At 44.3% G+C, this 18,400-nt stretch overlaps 1 protein-coding gene across 6 annotated transcripts in view; it reads right to left on the reverse strand.

Moving 5' to 3' along the window:
* The window catches only part of LOC119978390 (tubulin epsilon and delta complex protein 2), a 31,143-nt gene extending 13,461 nt beyond the window's left edge, over positions 1-17,682 (reverse strand). The window contains exons 1-6 of one of the 6 annotated variants that reach the window (XM_038820005.1): positions 17,497-17,682; positions 10,846-10,866; positions 5,878-6,004; positions 5,484-5,539; positions 4,994-5,086; positions 154-1,012 (exon numbers count right to left, since the gene is read on the reverse strand). In XM_038820005.1, coding sequence (XP_038675933.1) covers positions 154-1,012; positions 4,994-5,086; positions 5,484-5,539; positions 5,878-5,987 — 1,118 coding nt within the window. In that variant the 5' untranslated portion in view covers positions 5,988-6,004; positions 10,846-10,866; positions 17,497-17,682. Of the gene's footprint in view, positions 1-153; positions 1,013-4,169; positions 4,290-4,993; positions 5,087-5,483; positions 5,540-5,877; positions 6,005-6,966; positions 7,136-10,845; positions 10,867-17,496 lie in introns of those variants that run through there. The other 5 variants (XM_038820003.1, XM_038820004.1, XM_038820006.1 and 2 more) reach the window with 5 other exon arrangements.
* Positions 17,683-18,400: the final 718 nt, after the last annotated feature.

An 18,400-nucleotide genomic window follows, 5' to 3' on the forward strand; every position in this document is an offset into this window, starting at 1 on the left:
AAAACTGTAGACAGTTTTAAAATATAGCACATCAGAACAAAAGAGATGAGGTACTCCTGGTATGCGGCTAAAATCAACATTAAACCCGAGACAAAACAGACGAGTCCTTGTTTAAACAACAGTGCAGTGAAGGTAAATTTCCAATTCTCTTACCCACTTTCCTGAAGGGTGAACAATTTGGGTTTCTCCATGGAAGAGCTTTCAGCTAGGGGCATGTTCCTCCCAGAAGCACTCAACTGCACGGATTCCTTGATACAATTGGCTCTTTGCTGGCTAATGACAGCAAATGCCAAGGTGGGAGCAGTGTCTGAACGTGCAGGATTCAGTACACTGTGTGATGTGACTGTCCTTGGAAGAGCATCTGTACATGTCGGAGTCTGTACACTGTGAGGTATGACTGTTCTTGGAGCTGATTTTATACACCTGAGCCGGTTTTGTCGACTTCTGCTTCCTGCCCCGTCAACAGAGACAGGCTGTTTTGTATGTCGCTTGGCAGCAGTTTGAACTAAGCTTGCTTGAGTTTGCAATGAGCCTCGAGCTAACTGTCCCCCTGCCGATGGTACAAACTTTCTCACTTCCGGTTTGGTTTTATATGGGACTTTCAACGTATAACACACTGGTTTGCGGGAGGAGACTGTCTGTGCTGTGACCATCCTCCCAGTAAGCCTATCTGTCAAGTTACTCGGTTCAGTAACACTCTCCCGACACTCTGGTGCTGTCACTTTTCCACCAACATTATTCATGCTGGCACTTGCTACCTTGTTCTTTGCATTTGACCGCAGTGTCCTGAATAAAACGTCTGCTGAAGGTTTATCTCCACAGCTGGATGCCGTTTGTTGTTTGGCAGCACCATATCCTTTATCAGTTGGCACTGTGCTGCCCTCAGAGGTATGTGGTTGGATCAGCTCCGTCTCAAGCACGTTATGATGGGTTTGTCGTATTCGTAGGGCTTTAGCCAGAGCTCTGTTCAACACCTCGAGCTCCTGCAGCTCCTCAGAACTACAATCATGGTCTGGAAAAGAAGAACAGAAAATGAATCAAGCTCCCACATTCAGGCTCTCAACTGCACTGTGTTTAACAGAATGTAAATTCTGTGACTTTTTAATCCACTGTAATCATTCAATGGGCCAAAAGCCCTCAGAAGCCTCTGCCTATCTTTCTGCAGTGGTTCTTAGGCACCTTTGCCCATCATCCCACAGTAGTCAGCATCCTTCTCAGAGGAAGGATGTTCTTGCTCTCGAGGGAGTGCAGCGAAGGTTTACCAGACTGATTCCAAGGATGGCGGGACTGTCATGTGAGGAGAGATTGACTAGGTTAGGATTCTCGCTGGAGTTAGAAGAATGAGGGGGAATCTCACAGAAAGTTATAAAATTCTAACAGGACTAGAGATAGAGCTAGAGAAATAGAGATAGAGAAATACAGCACAGAACAGGCCCTTCGGCCCACGATGTTGTGCCGAACTTTTGTCCTAGGTTAATCATAGAATTTTGGACACTAAGGGCAATTTTTCAGGCCAATCCACCCAACCTGCACATCTTTGGACTGTGGGAGGAAACCGGAGTACCCGGAGGAAACCCACGCACACACGGGGAGGATGTGCAGACTCCACACAGACAGTGACCCAAGTCAAAATCGAACTTGGGACCCTGGAGCTGAATCTGCTAATCTACACTCCATTATTCTACCCTAATCCATGTACCTATCCAATAGCCGCTTGAAGGTCCCTAACGTTTCTGACTCAACTACTTCCACAGGCAGTGCATTCCATGCCCCCACTACTCTCTGGGTAAAGAACCTACCTCTGACATCCCCTCTATATCTTCCACCATTTATCTTAAATTTATGTCCCCTTGTAATGGTGTGTTCCACCCGGGGAAAAAGTCTCTGACTGTCTACTCTATCTATTCCCCTGATCATCTTATAAACCTCTATCAAGTCGCCCCTCATCCTTCTCCGTTCTAATGAGAAAAGGCCTAGCACCCTCAACTTTTCCTCGTATGACCTACTCTCCATTCCAGGCAATATCCTGGTAAATCACCTTTGCACCTTTTCCAAAGCTTCCACATCCTTCCTAAAATGAGGCGACCAGAACTGCACACAGTACTCCAAATGTGGCCTGACCAAGGTTTTGTACAGCTGCATCATCACCTCACGGCTCTTAAATTCAATCCCTCTGCTAATGAACGCTAGTACACCATAGGCCTTCTTCACAGCTCTATCCACTTGAGTGGCAACTTTCAAAGATCTATGAACATAGACCCCAAGATCTCTCTGCTCCTCCACATTGCCAAGAACCCTACCGTTAACCCTGTATTCCGCATTCATATTTGTCCTTCCAAAATGGACAACCTCACACTTGTCAGGGTTAAACTCCATCTGCCACTTCTCAGTCCAGCTCTGCATCCTATCTATGTCTCTTTAAAGCTGACAACAGCCCTCCTCACTATCCACAAATCTTCGTATCATCTTCAAATTTACTGACCCACCCTTCAACTCCCTCATCCAAATCGTTAATGAAAATCACAAACAGCAGAGGACCCAGAACTGATCCCTGCGGTACGCCACTGATAACTGGGCTCCAGGCTGAATATTTGCCATCCACCACCACTCTCTGTCTTCTATCGGTTAGCCAGTTTGTTATCCAACTGGCCAAATTTCCCACTATCCCATGCCTCCTTATTTTCTGCATAAGCCTACCATGGGGAACCTTATCAAATGCCTTACTAAAATCCATGTACACTACATCCACTGCTTTACCTTCATCCACATGCTTGGTCACCTCCTCAAAGAAGTCAATAAGACTTGTAAGGCAAGACCTACCCCTCACAAATCCGTGCTGACTATCCCTAATTAAGCAATGCCTTTCCAGATGTTCAGAAATCCTATCCCTCAGTACCCTTTCCATTACTTTGCCTACCACCGAAGTAAGACTAACTGGCCTGTAATTCCCAGGGTTGTCCCTATTCCCTTTTTTGAACAGGGGCACGACATTCGCCACTCTCCAATCCTCTGGTACCACCCCTGCTGACAGCGAGGACGAAAAGATCATTGCCAACGGTTCTGCAATTTCATTTCTTACTTCCCATAGAATCCTTGGATATATCCCGTCAGGCCGGGGGGACTTGTCTATACTCAAGTTTTTCAAAACGCCCAACACATCTTCCTTCCTGACAAGTATCTCCTCAAGCTTATCATTCTGTTTCATACTGTCCTCTTCAACAATATGGCCCCTCTCATTTGTAAATACTGAAGAAAAGTACTTGTTCAAGACCTCTCCTATCTCTTCAGACTCAATACACAATCTCCCGCTACTGTCCTTGATCGGACCTACCCTCGCTCTAGTCATTCTCATATTTCTCACATCTGTGTAAAAGGCCTTGGGGTTTTCCTTGATCCTACCTGCCAAAGATTTTTCATGCCCTCTCTTAGCTCTCCTAATCCCTTTCTTCAGTTCCCTCCTGGCTATCTTGTATCCCTCCAGCGCCATGTCTGAACCTTGTCTCTTCAGCCTTACATAAGTCTCCTTCTTCCTCTTAACAAGACATTCAACCTCTCTTGTCAACCATGGTTCCCTCACTAGACAGGGTAGATGCGGAGTCTGCACTCTTTCTTCACCCAAAGAGTGGTGAGCCTGTGGAATTCATTACCACAGGAAGTAGTTGATGCTAAAACATTGATTATATTCAAGAGGCAGCTATATATAGCACTTCGGGAGAATGGGATCAAAGGCTATGGGGAGAAAGCAGGATTAGGCTATTGAGTTGGATGATCAGCCATGATCGTGATAAATGGCAGAGCAGGCTCGAAGGGCCAAAAGGCCTCCTCCTGCTCCTATATTTTATGTGTCTATGTATGTACCCCTTTTCCTTTATTCATTGGGGAGACATCTGGAGTTGAAAATTGGCCACTGGTGGTGGGGGTTCTATAATAGGGTGAACAATTTGTTACACATTGTAAGGAGTAAATTACCCAATGACCACTCAAGACATCAGTCTGCAAGTGGAGCAGGGATGAAGGGGAGGATGACAATAAAGGCAAAGCATCCCAGTTCGACAAGAGTGGTTATGCTTGGCGGGAACTAATCCAAGAGATAGATTGGGGAAATTAAGAGTCAAGCAATTCTTGTTCTAGCATCGGGCACTATGGTTCAAAAGAAGTTTAAACATTACCTCTTACATCAGAGTTGGGAGAATCTCTTAAAGAAAAAGATCCAGTGAAACCAGGGTTGAGGTCTCGGAACCGGAACATGGAACTCCCCGTGGCACAGGTTTGGCTCCCAAACAAAAAGCTCTTTCTATGGAAAAGGTTTGTGAACTTCTCAAGGTAAAGAACATTATTTGCTAAGAGATGCAGAAACTGTCAGTGACAGAGCATGCCAACTTGAACCAATCATTTTAACAAGTGAATGAAAAAATGAGAAAGCTTCAGCTAATAATAGACAAACTAAGGAGTCACATCACGGTGTAAATAAAATCATGCTTCGAGAGAGAAAGAGAAAAACATTTGTGTGAGATCAGTAAACAAACTGGACATGTACAAAGTCTAAGAATTTACAGTTCAGAAGGAGGCCATTTGTCCCATCGAGTCTGCACTGGCCCTTGGAAAGAGCACCCTACTTAAGCCCACACCTCCACCCCATCCCTGTAACCCCACCTAACCTTTTGGGACATCAAGGGCAATTTAGCATGGCCAATCCACTTAACCTGCACATCTTTGGACTGTGGGAGGAAGCTGGAGCACCTGGAGGAAACCCATGCAGACACTGGGAGGACGTGCGGACTCGACAGAGACTGTGACCCAAGCCGGGAATCGAAACTGGGACCCTGGAACTGTGAAGCAACAGTGCTAACCACTGTGCTACCGTGCTGCCCTACGCTGATGAAATGAATCAGACACCATGTTAACATTTAAGACTAGGTTTAATAGGAGGATGAAAGGATATGGGAACAGAGTGGATTCATATGAGACTAGGATACTGTTTGTGGATAAATACCAATATAGGCTGGTTGGGCCAATGACTCCGTTTCTGAATTGTACAGGAATACGGTTGATGAGTGGAATAGCCTACTCCTTTTTCTGTGAAGCTCTAGGAAAAATAAAATCTGTGGTATATCAGATGCACAGATCACAAGTCCAAGGAACTTATGGAGAATATGAGGCACTGGTTACACTACAAATGAAGTATAGTATTCAGTTTTATCCAGGATATTTACCAAAAGGCTGAATGCTTGAGCACAGCTTAAAAAAAGGACAATGAGGAGGAAGCAGCTCAATTCTTAATTTTCAGAATTCAAGAAATACAATACTGAAACCAAAGTAACAGAACAAGCTGTTAAGATGCAACTACAGCAGCAGATGTTGAAAAAGCAGAAAGGTGGTGTTGTCGTGAATCAAAAAAAGGCAGGCTCGAGATAGTTTTCAGGTTATTAAAATATACACCTTCCCCCTCAAGAGACCCCCGAAAGATTCTCAGCCAGGCACACCTGTCTTGATGGCAGTTGCTCCGTCCTTCACGGGACTCTCTCCAGCACAGGGATTCCTGGGAATAAACATCAATAAAGCCTCAATAATAAATATAAAATGCTGGAATCATTGCTACTTTAAATTAGATAGATACCAGGATACAATATATTTTAATAATCCCCATCCACTGACAGAGAGGGAGCCGGAATCCAATCCAAGATCCAGCTTTCGCATACACAATCACAAGGTGCAAATGCACCTTGGGGGGTGTAGAGATAGGGAGAACCAATCTCTAGGGAAAGGGACTGGCTGAATTGAGTTGCCTTTTCTGGTCATGTACATTACTATTATTAGGGGACAATGAGGAATTATATATTCCACATAACTGAATTAAAATAAATTTGCCAACCGTACCAGGGTTTCAGCAGCATGCGATAACTCTTCAGCTCAGCTTCGAGCTTTCTCTCCTCCTCTGTACACTCCTTAATGGCTTCATCCAGTAATGAGGAAAGCCTATAAAGCATTCAGCCATTACATACATCTGAAAAACCAAAGCAAAAAACCCCATCTCCATTACCAAGACAATTTCCCAAACTTGCTCACAACTAAAATAATCAATATCCACCCAAAGTTTGAACAAAAAATAAATTAAATCTATATAATTAGGATGGGACTCATATTTAGGATAACACAGAAGTAATATAGCTCCCCATATTCCTTGACTCCCCAAGAGACCAAAAAATATGTCTCAGTGCTGAATATATTCAACAAGGAGCATCCACAATAATCCTCTGGGATAGCAAATGCCAAACTGAGTGAAGAAATTACTCCTACTTTCAGTTTAAACGATCGACCTCTTAGCCCACGACTGTGCCCCCTTGTTTTATAATCTGCAATCAGGGCAAACAATATTTCAGTCAGATCATCTCTCATTCTTCAATGGTGATGGCAGCGCAACACTGTGGGAGGGCCAGTATTGAGGGAGCAGTGCACTGTTTGAGGGACAGTTAAGGACATACTGCATTGTTAGAGATGCGTAATTCCGATGAGATATTAAACTGAGCTGCCTTCTTGGGTGAATGTAAATTCAAATATGTGTAGGTTAGGTGGGGTTGCGTGGATGGGAGAGTGGGCCTAGGTGGGGTGCTCTGTCAGAGGGATGGTATGGACTCAATGGGCCGGGTGGCCTGTTTCTGCAGGGATTCTATGGAAAAGATCCCACAGTACCATTTTTTTTTACAGCCAAGCATGGGAGATCTCGCCCAGTATCCTGGCCAATATTTATCCCTCCAACAACACCACTAAACAAATTATCTGGTCGTTATCTCTCAGACTGATACCCGTGGGAGTTTGCTGTGTACAAACTAGTTGCCGCGTTTCCTAAATGACATTTCAAAAACACTCCAGTCTCTGAAGCACTTGTGAGATGTTCCAGGGATGTGAAAGGCGCTATAGAAATAGAAGGCCGCGGCCTTGCGGGAGATGGGGAATGAAGCGGATTACCTCTGTGCCCCGGAGGCCGGCAGCATGACTGGTGACCGAGCTCGGATCTCGGAGCCGGAGATCAGCCCCAGGCTGCATAGGCCCGATTCCGGCAACTGTTGCTAAGCAATGGATCACGATTCTTCACGCGCAGCCGCCACGGAGTGTCTCAAGAGCCGAGGAGAAACCCTTAAAGGGATAGGCAGCCAGAGATTCTTAAAGGGATAGGCAGCGAGAAATTCTTAAAGGGATAGGCAGCAAGATATTCTTAAAGGGATAGGCGCCGATCGATTCTTAAAGGGATAGGCAGCGAGAGATTCTTAAAGGGATAGGCAGTGAGAGATGCTTAAAGGGACATGTCCTTAAAGGGACAGGTGTGGCGAGATCCTTAAAGAGACGTCAGGGAAAGATCCTTAAAGGGACGTGAGCGAAGATCCCATCTGCATCTTGTAGCATTTGCCAGTAGGAGAGGAAAACGGAGAAAGATAGAAATGTTAAAAAAGGGAATTCAGCAGCACAGAATCACCTCCTTGACTGTAAATTACAGTATTAACTTAGCTGCGGATAACTCTTTAAGAAAGGAGTCCAAACGAGTAAAAGTAAGAACAAAGTTGTATTTACAAACAGTATATTTACACTCCCTGGTAGACTCTGACTGGGTACTTCTGTGATCGGCCTTATATACTCTAGGTAATGGAGATACCCTGCCACTAGCGGGGGAGCTCCGACTCAACAGGGAGCACGGGGAAGACAAGCACTCCCACACCGTAAGCCCCTTGCGGGATATTACATTACATGCCTCCCCACAAAGCTGAAGAAATCCTCGACAAGCGATGAGGCGGAGAAGGAAGGGCAGGCGGAAGACATAGAAGTCTCTTCAGTTCCAGTAGGTCCTCATGGAGCTGATGCGCCGGATCAGACGGTGTATATCATGCTGGTGAACCGTGTCGGCGGCAGGAACAATGTGGCGGACAATTGTCAGGAGGCAGCTGAGATACGAAGTCGCATCCAAGACTGCCGAGGTCTGCAACACCACCTCTGAGTTTGATGAGGCAATATCGGCATCGAGAGAGACCGGAGACATCACAGCAGGCTGGTTCAGCAATGGAACTGGAAGATCCAGGGCAGGCTTCTTTTGAGGCATTCATTGAGGGAGCAACCGCTGTGAGCGAATGTGATCCAGGTATCATTTCATTAGTTGCCCCGGACCTGAACTTGGTATGGGACTGGTCCCGTGTGATTGATGACAATTGCAGAGAGCCAGTGAGCACCGTCATTGAAGTTACGAATGAACACCACGTGATCAGGTGTGAAGAGACAAAAAGGTTACGATGCACCTTCGTGCTGATGTCCAGCAGAATCAAACTCAGCTGTCTACGATATCCATTAACATCTCAGCGTGTACTACCCCAGTCACTGTGTGTGGCGTGGTCCTGTATGAAAATAAAAATCTTGCCAGTCTCGTGTCCATCGAGCGGGGTGTCTTTCTTGAGCCTCCGTTTAATCATCTGCATGACCCTCTCTGCAAAACCATTCAATGACGGATGGTATGGGCGGTACGAACGGAGTGAATCCCATCGTTCTTCACAAAAGTGGTGAATTCCTCACTTGTGAAGGAGGCCCCGTTATTGGTCACAGGTACCTCTGGGATTCGTTGGGTGGAAAGGGAAATGTGCAATTGCTTGATGATCACCCGGGAGGTGAATGATGCCATCTTGTGGACCTCCAGCCACTTCAAGTGAGTGTCCACCAGGACGAGGAACATTGAACCCAAGAAGGTGAAACCAGCTTGCATGCAGCCCCAAGGGCATCCTGGCCACTCCCAAGGATGCAGGGGCGCTGCTGCAGGGAGCTTCTGCTGCTCCTGGAAGATTGGGCATTGCTGGGACAATGTCTCCAAATCGGTGTCCAATCCCAGTCACCAGATGTAGCTTCTTGCCAGCATCTTCATTTTGGATACTCCAGGATATTTGTTGTGAAGGTCCTCTTGTCCCCTTCAACAACCCTGGTGCCCCACAGGAGGATGTCATCCTCCATGGTCAACTCCCGCTAATTTTGAGAAGAGAGCATTCAACTCCCCTGGTAGCTGCCGACTGTATAGTACCAGATGACGCACCTTGGCAAGTATAGGGTTGATCTGCGTCCAGTCATGAACATACAACGCAGTGACAGGCATGGAATCCATGAAATTCACTTTGTCTGCCATAGGAGGGTTTGCGGATTAGACCTGCAGGGGTAAACAGCTCAACACATCAGCATGCTCGAAAGAGTATTTGTAGGCAGCCAATAACAGAGTCCAGTGCTGAATCCTTGCAGCCGCTATGGGCGGGACCGCCTTATCCTCTCGAAAGAGGCCGAGCAATGGTTTGTGATTGATGACGATAAAGAAATGGCAGCCATAGACGTATTGGTGAAATCACTTGACACCAAATACAACCGCATGACCTTCTCTAGAACTAGGCATACTTTCTTTTGGACGCAGCCAAAATATATATTTAATCATGTATTTTTAGGGGCCTCATACTTGAATCCTCAGCAATTATATAGAGCCTGATTCTATCCTGTCCCTTTCTTTCATAATTTTAAACACTTCCATCATATTGCTCCATAACTTATTCTAATCATCCACATACCAGCCTCAATTTCCTTCCTATTCTGTGCAGTCTAATACCACATAGGCCTCGGAGATCCTATTTAGGCATTACATCATTATCCTATCATTATCTCTTGGATTTTATATTTTCTACCTCTTAAGGTAAAGCCTAACATTCCAGTAGCTTTTCCTAAATGACTCAACAACCTGCTGCCTTCACTGTCCTTGAAACCTGTCTCACAAAGCCCTCTACCCTCCTATGGTGATCAGGGCCTCTACAGAAAAGACATGAGGGAATAGAGGTAGTTTTACTCTGCATTTAAACTTCCTCCCCTGGAAATGTTTGATGGGGATAGTACAGGGAGAGCTTAATTCTATATATAACCTGTGCTGTACATGTAGTATAAGGGTTTGGCACATAAAGGATTAATGTGGAACTGAGTACAGCATTGGCCACAGTGATGTAAGAAAATACTGAACTCGCACCCGGGGTCAGTATGGTATAGGACAGAGCTGCATGAAGACCCAAGTAGGGAAAAATCTCCCAGCTTGTACCCTTTACAGTATATCTGTAAATAGTTCTAGTCGTTAAAGACTTACAGTTAACCTGCTAAAGACTATGAAGTCTTCATTAAATCGACTGAGATGTAACCAATCCCCCACAACAGGACCTGCTCTGGAAATGTTTGATGGGACAGTGTAGAGGGACTTTCCTCTGTACATAACCATGCTGTATCCAGCCTGGGAGTATGAGGGAGCTTTATTCTAGATCTAAACTCTTTTTGTACCTGACTAAAGGTTGCTGGTTTCTGACACTGGGACTTCAGAATGGAAAATGTTTCACTCTGCAGTGCTAACATCTTTCCTCCAAGGAGTAGGAATTAAAGAAACATTGTTTGCAAAATAGTTGAAAACAAATAGACTGAAAGAACACATAAACACAAAACATCTGTTAACTCAGGCTGGGAAAAAGCAGTTTGTGACAGTACTTTAGTCACAAACATAGTTGAGCAGAACATCTGATTCGCTCATGCTCTCTCCTGACTAGATGAGCCAAAATGCATAAATAGCACGCAAAAGCTTTCCAAATACAGAAACAATTTAATGAATACTGAGCTCTACAAATGAAAATCAATGCAACACCATTAAAGTCTTATTAGAATTTATAGCATAAAGGCTCCATCTATAGTAGACAGGTTGCAAGTAGAATCACCAGGCAAGCTTAATATTGAGAAAGAAATGCAACAGTGACCTGAAGCTGCTTTAATTTGCAACTATCTGGCTGAAAAAATTAATCTTCCACTTACCCATCTCAATCCCACTGTGACCTAAGAAAAGAAAGACCTTCAGTTAAAAAACATTTTTCATGTATAGGCCATTTCAAAGTGTTTTACAGTCAATTAAATACTTTTTGAACTGTTGTCACTGTGTAAAAATGAAAATGAAAATCGCTTGTCACGAGTAGGCTTCAATGAAGTTACTGTGAAAAGCCCCTAGTCGCCACATTCCGGCGCCTGTTCGGGGAGGCTGGTACGGGAATGCAGTGTAATGTAGTGTATGTGTAATGCAGCAAATGCATAATTTAGCTCCCATGGGGGCAGCACGGAGGCGCAGTGGTTAGCACTGCTGCCTCATGGCGCCGAAGTCCCAGGTTCAATCCCGGCCCTAGATCACTGCCCATGTGGAGTTTGCACATTCTCCCGTGTTTGCCCAAAGATGTGCAGGGTAGGTGGATTGGCCATGCTAAATTGCCCCTTAATTGGAAAAAATGAATGGGCAGCACGGTAGCACAGTGAATAGCACTGTTGCTTCATAGCTCCAGGTTCCAGGTTCGATTCCTGACTTGGGTCACTGTCTGTGTGGAGTCTGCACGGGTTTGCAGACTCCCGTGTCTGCGTGGGTTTCCTCCGGGAGCTCCGATATCCTCCCACAAGTCCCGAAAGATGTGCTGTTAGGTAATTTGGACATTCTGAATTCTCTCTCTGTGTACCCAAACAAGTGCCGGAATGTGGCGCTTTTCTCAGGGACTTTTCACAGTAACTTCATTGCAGTGTTAATGTAAGCCTACTTGTGACAATAAATATTACATTAAATTGAATTTAGAAACAATAAATACATAAATAATAATTTAGCTCTCACAAACAGCAAGGTGAAAATTACCAGAACACCTGTTTTTGTGATGCTGATTGATGGATAAATATTGGCTAAAACGCCTGGGTTAACTGCTGCACTTTTCTTCAAAATAGTACCATTGTCATCCAAGTTGGCAAATAAAGCTTTGGTTTAATGTCTCATCCTAAAGATGGCACCACTAAAAGGGCAGCACTGCTTCACTGTCAGCCTGGATTTCTGTGTTCAAGTCCTGGAGTGGGCTTTTTCGCTGGACAAAGATTACATTGTTTATTGGCCGTTTTGGTAGAGTTGTCAATTTTACTCAATTCCACATTTTTTTTTCTTTTAAAAAGGTTAAATCCTGTACTTTCATACAGAGAATATATCTGCAGAAACGTCAATTAAGAATAAAACAGGACTTGATTATTGTTTATTGCTGGTGGGTGTAAATTTGGGAGAAAATGTGAAAAAGGAGAATAAAAACATTTAAAAAAAAGAATAAAAAAGGACTGACCACTCAGCATAAACCTGAGCACTGGAAACAACAAAGGTACACCTCATCCAGTTGATCCTGCAAAATGCTCCTCACTTACAACTAAGAACTTGTGAAAAAATTGGGAGAGCTGTACCAAAGACTCATCAAGCAATGGCCTGACATAATCATATTAATCGAATCATACCTTACAGTCACTGTCCCAAACTTCCCAATACCATTCCTGGGTTCCTCCTTTTCCACCAGTAGGGCAGACCCACCAGATGTGCTGGCACAACGGTATACAGTCAGGTGAGAATGGGGCCTGGGTGTGCTCAACATTGACTCTGGTTCCCCATGAGGTCACATGGCATCAGGTCAAACATAACCAAAGAAACCTTTATATCACATACCACCTCTGTCCGCTGATGAATCAGTACTCCTCCAAATTGAACACCACGTGGATGAAGCACCAACAGTAACAAGGGCACAGAATATACACTGGGTGGAGAAATTCAAAGCAAATCAATAAGAATGACTTGTTACCACCCCTCCTGACTGAGCCGGCCCCAAGTTCTGAAGGACATATTTGCCAAACTGGATATTAGGGAGGTGGGGAGAGCAACAGCAAGAGGAAAAAAACTTTTTCATCTCACCAACTTAACTGTGGCAAGTGCACCTGCCAACAACAGCAGTGGTAAGAATGGCCACTGCACAGTGCTTATGGAGATGAAGCCTCGTCTTTACATTAAGGATATCATCATGTGTTGTGTAGCATGACCACCATGCTAAACGAGATAGAATGGGACAGACCTAGTAGCTCACAACTGTGGGCCATCAGCAGCAGAACCTTATTCAACAACAATCTGTAACCTCATGGCCCAGCATATCCATTACTGTCAAGCCAAGGGATCAATGCTGGTTCAATGTGGAGTACGAGGCAGCATGCCAGAAGTAGCACCAGGCATAACTTAAAATGTGGTGCCATTCTGATTAAGCTGCAACACAGGACTCTAGCATGCTGTGGACAGAGCTAAGTGATTCTAAAACCAACAAATCAGATCAAAGCTCTGCAGGCCTGCCATATCTAGTTGTGAATGGTGGTGGACAGTTAAACAACCAACCAAGACAATATAAAAAAAAAAATCCCACTCTCAATGATGGGAGAGACCAGCATATTCAATGCAAAAGACAAGGCTGAATCGTTTCAGCCAGAAATGCTGAATGGAAGATTTTTTTCAACCTCCTCTTGAGGTCCCGAGCATTTCAGATGCCAATCTTCATCCAATTTGATCCATCTGACATCAGTCCACTTTCTTTTTTTAAAGAAATTTAGAGTACCCAATTCATATTTTTCCAATTAAGGGGAAATTTAGCGTGGCCAATTCACCTATCCTGCACATCTTTGGGTTGTGTGGGCGAAACCCACGCAAACACTGGGAGAATGTGCAAACTCCACACGGACAGTGGCCCAGAGTCGGGATCGAACCTGGGACCTTGGCGCCGTGAGGCAGCAGGGCTAACCCACTGCGCCACCGTGCTGCCCTATCAGTTCACTCTCAATCATCAGGACTGTCATGGAAAGTGCCCCTGACAATGCTATCAAGAGACACTCAGCTTCAGACCTCATCACAGCTGTAGTCTAAATATCAACAAAAGACAGATTTTCGTTTGTATAATACTGATGGGCCCAAAGTAACCCAAGGTTTCTCCTTCTTGAGTTGCAAAATCTGTTTGAAATCTATCCAATTTAGCATGGTGATAGTACCGCACAGCACAATGGAGGGTATCCTCAATGTGAAGATGGGAGTCTGTCTCTACAAAGACTGTAGTGGTCACTCATAGAATTTACAGTACAGTACGAGGCCATTCGGTCCATCAAGTCTGCACCAGCTCTTGGAAAGAGCACCCTACTTAAGGCCACACCTCCACCCTGTCCCGTAGACCAGTAACCCCAGCTAACCTATTTTGGACACAAAGGACAATTTTTCATGGCCAATCCACTTAACCTCCACACCTTTGGACTGTGGGAGGTAACCGGAGCAGCTGGAGGAAACCCACGCGGACATGGGGAGAATGTGCAGACTCCGCACAGACAGTGACCCAAGCCAGGAATTGAACCTGGGATTCTGGAGCTGTGAAGCAACTGTGCTAACCACTATGCTACCGTGCTGCCCCAATGGCACTCCTACCAATACAGTCATGGACAAATGCATCTGTGGTTGGCTGGTTGTGAGCATAAGGTCAAGCATGTTTTTCCCTTTTGTCAGTTCCTTCACCACCCGTTGCAGACCCAGACTCACAGCTTTCTCCTTTAGGACTCAACCAGCTTGGTCAGGAATGATGCTACCAAGCCACCCAGAGTACATTCTATGCCCCTGTCACCCTCAGGGATTACTCCCAGGGATGTTTAACATGGAGGAATACTGATTCATCAGCCGAGTGGCTGGTAATGAGCAGGAGTGGTGTTGGTGGTGTCTGGGGCATTGTCAGGTATAATTCTGTGAGTATGACTATGTCAGGCTGTTGCTTGACTAGTCTGTGAGACAGCACTCACAATTTTGACACAGATGCTAATAAAGAGGACTTTCCAGGGTTAACAGGGCTGGGTTTGCCGCTATTGTTTCCGGTGCCGAGGTCTATGCCATGTGGTCTGTCCAGTTTAATTCCTTTTTATAGACTTCTTAGTGGTTTGACAACTAAGTGGCTTGCTAGGCCATTTAAGGGGGCATTTAAGAGTGAACTGCTTTGCATTGTGACTGGAGTGGATCGGTTCAGCTCCAACAACACTTAAGTAGCTTGACACCATTTACTCCATTCATCACCAGCACAGTGTGCACCAGATGCAAGAGACATTGCATCAACTCGCCAAGGCTTCTTCAACAGCAGCTTCCAAACCTGTGACCTCTGCCACTTAGAAACATTGGATCCGTGAGTGGATGATTAGAAACAGTACCGCCTAGAAGTTCCCCTTCAAATTTTACATAATTTGAACTGTATTACTGCTGTTCCTTCACTGTTGCTAGATCAAAATCCTGGAACTCATATCCTAACAGCACTGTTGGTGTATTACATCCAAGGACGGCAGCGGTTCAAGAAAGTGGCTCATCACCTACTTAGGGACAATTAGGAATGGGCAATAAATAGTGGCCATACCAGCAATGCTCATGAACAAAAAGAAAAATATTGGGACTTTCACCAAGAGCCATCTCCTGCCCAATTTGGCTTAAGATATAAAATCAAGTGGCCGATATGCACAGATCTGGCCACGGATTTCAACATTCTACCACCTCTTTCTCACTGCACTTTTTATGTTTTGAAATCGCACTCACAACCAGAAAAACCTACCCTTATATTTATCCTTTTATTTTGATAACTGTTTTGGGAATGTCTGTCACACCACACATTATTTCTAAATCTCACATTTTCTGATTGTTACAAACAAATATAAAGAAAATGAACAACAGCCATTTCCTGCCTGAGATTTCATCCTTGGGCAACTGCCAATTAAGAGAAATGTCCAACTACAATAATTAGTTTGAGGAACTATTTAGGTTAGTCATCCATAGGGATTGGTTAAGTATTCCCCCGAAGGGACAGGCTGAGTTAGAAAATCTTGCTTCACAGTTCCAGACTGCACATGAGTATAAATAAAAATTGGCTCAAAATTCACGGGGCTGGAAGGGGCATAAATCTAATTGATGTTTGGGAGGTGATACCTGGAATTCTGCCAATGCTGGGGTATTCTATGACAGATAGAGCAGACCCTTACATTCCAGTCAGGGCTGTGAGCGGATCTTACACCCACTCTTTAAAGTCAAGGGAATTAGTTAGAGTGGGGGTAGGGGTCCTTTATTATCTTGGATGTCCTCCATTGGACTTTACACCATAAAGGGAAAATGCTAGAAATGCTATCTGTGTCTGATCGTATTTGTGGAAAAAAAACAAAGCTACTGGGCGCAATCTAACGGCCCCTCCGTGCCCGACTTGGTGCACGATGCAGCTGGTAAATCTCACCAGCTTCGTGAGATTTACACAGCTCACATTGCCTCACGGGATCTCACTAGATCTCGAGTTTGTGGGCGAGATTGTTTTCCGTATTTGGGAAATTTGGATATGAAAGTGAGCAGCTAGTCTCCCTTTAATATGCACTCACCGGATCTACCCATGGCGTTGGAATCTAGTCCCTTCACCTTGGAGACCGCAGGTGAGTGCCATTTAGCATTGGTCTCCACAAACGGGGACCAGGCAGAATGGTACTGGGGCTCCTGAGTGTCTGGGCTCTGGGAAGGGTGGTACCCTGGCATCACTGGGCACCACCAGCCTGGCATTCTGGCATCTGGTGAGCAGAGCTCCTCAATTCAGGAAATGAGACCAAGTGTGTGGTCCCAGAAATAAAACAGTCCCATTAGATAGCAGGGTCTTTGTGAGCACCGGGAAACACCCAGCTAAACATGCTCAACACAGGACTCTATTTCATTTCTGTTCGGTCGCACCCTGTGTTTCGATTCAACAAGCTTTCCCCAGAACTGGAAGGAGATTGACATGTAATAGGTTTTAAGTGAGTAAAGAGACATGAAAAGATGGGAAGAAAGGAAAGTATGAAAGGGAAGATCTATGAGCAGGTGGAAAAGAGGAGGATGATAGTGTAAGGCAAATAGTAATGAATACTGAAAAAGAAATAAAATATGCCAGATCTCTAGCATTGTTCAGTTCTGATGAAAGTTACTTTTAAAAATTTGTTCATGGGATATGGGCATTGCATTTATTGCCCATCCCTTGAACTGAGGGGCTGGCTATACCATTTCAGAGGGCATTTAAGAGTCAACCAAATTGCTGTGAATCTGGAGTCACATGTAGGCCAGACCAGATAATCATGAAAGATATTCTTCCCCAAAGAATATCAGTGAACATTAGTACAACAATCAATGGTTTCATGCCCATCGTTAGACTTTTAATTCCAGCTTTTATTGGGTTCATGTTGGATTCGAACCCAGGTCTCCAGAGCGTTACCCTGGGTTTTTGGAATACGAGTATAGTGACAGTACCACTACGTCACTCCCTCTCTCATTGACCTGAAACATTACCCAGTTCCCTTCTACAGATCCTGCCAAGTATTTCCAGCATTTTCTGTTTTTATATCAGATTTCCAGCATCCGCAGTGTTCTTTTTTGGAAATATTTTTCTTGAAATGTTAACAATTTTTATACAAAGTTTACAAAAACCAAACAATAACACGTAATAACAATTATAACCCCTCCCCCCCACACAACTGTATAAACCAAATCCCCAACCCCCCCCACAGCTAACGGTGACCAACTCTTTTAATTACATTATAAACAGCCACCACCTGCGGTCAAACCTGCCCACTAACCCGTTCAAGGTGAACTTAACCCTCTCAAGGTGCAAATCTCCATCTGGTCACCCAGCCATGCAGAGGCGCTTGGTAGCGTAGTTGACCTCCAGCCAAAGAGGGTCCGTGTTGTATCTTAGGATTTGAATGCAGTTTTATTTAATTTACGGTTGCCGGTTGTTGTTGAGACATTGCTGAAACTCAGTAGAAATTCAAGTTAAAAACTTGACAGGTGCAAATAAGAATTGTTTTATTGAAGTTCATTGGTTACAACTTGAAAATGATTTAAAAGGTAGTTTGTAGACAATTTGATTTTCTTCAAAGAATCACAGGAATTATCTTCTGAGACAATAGCCTGAAAACAACTTTAAAAGTCAAAGGCTGAAGTCAAAGTATGAAAATGAAATAGGAATACAGAACTCTTTTCTAATTCTCTTCCTTTACTTTATCTCTCTCTCTCTCTCTCTTTCTGTCTTGTTCTCTTTGTCTCTTTCCTGTCTCTTTCTCTCTGTGTCTTTCTGTCTGTCTTTCTTTCTTTCTTCTTGTCTTCTTGTCTTTCTTTCTTCTTGTCTTCTTGTCTAAAATGGTGGCCAAATCATTCATGGATATACTCTTTCATATCTGTCTTAAGCGATCCGATCACACCCCAATATAATCCTAATTGGTTTAAGCTATATTCAAAACACATTTGATTTGATAACAAGCCATCCATCCTCCCAATGCAACGCCACTTCCAATTGTTGCTTATCTGCAACAATTAAGACATTATGTCATCTCATCATGCTATTATTCCGAAAATATAAATGAAACTGTATTTTGACACAGTCTAAAATGTTTCAGCTTGCATACGTTATGGAATGTGGTTCAGGCTGTTATCACAAGTGGCCAGAAATCAGAACAATGGAGCCTTTAATTATACCACCTT

Source organism: Scyliorhinus canicula, chromosome 15, assembly GCF_902713615.1.
Source record: "Scyliorhinus canicula chromosome 15, sScyCan1.1, whole genome shotgun sequence".
NCBI lineage: Eukaryota > Metazoa > Chordata > Chondrichthyes > Carcharhiniformes > Scyliorhinidae > Scyliorhinus > Scyliorhinus canicula.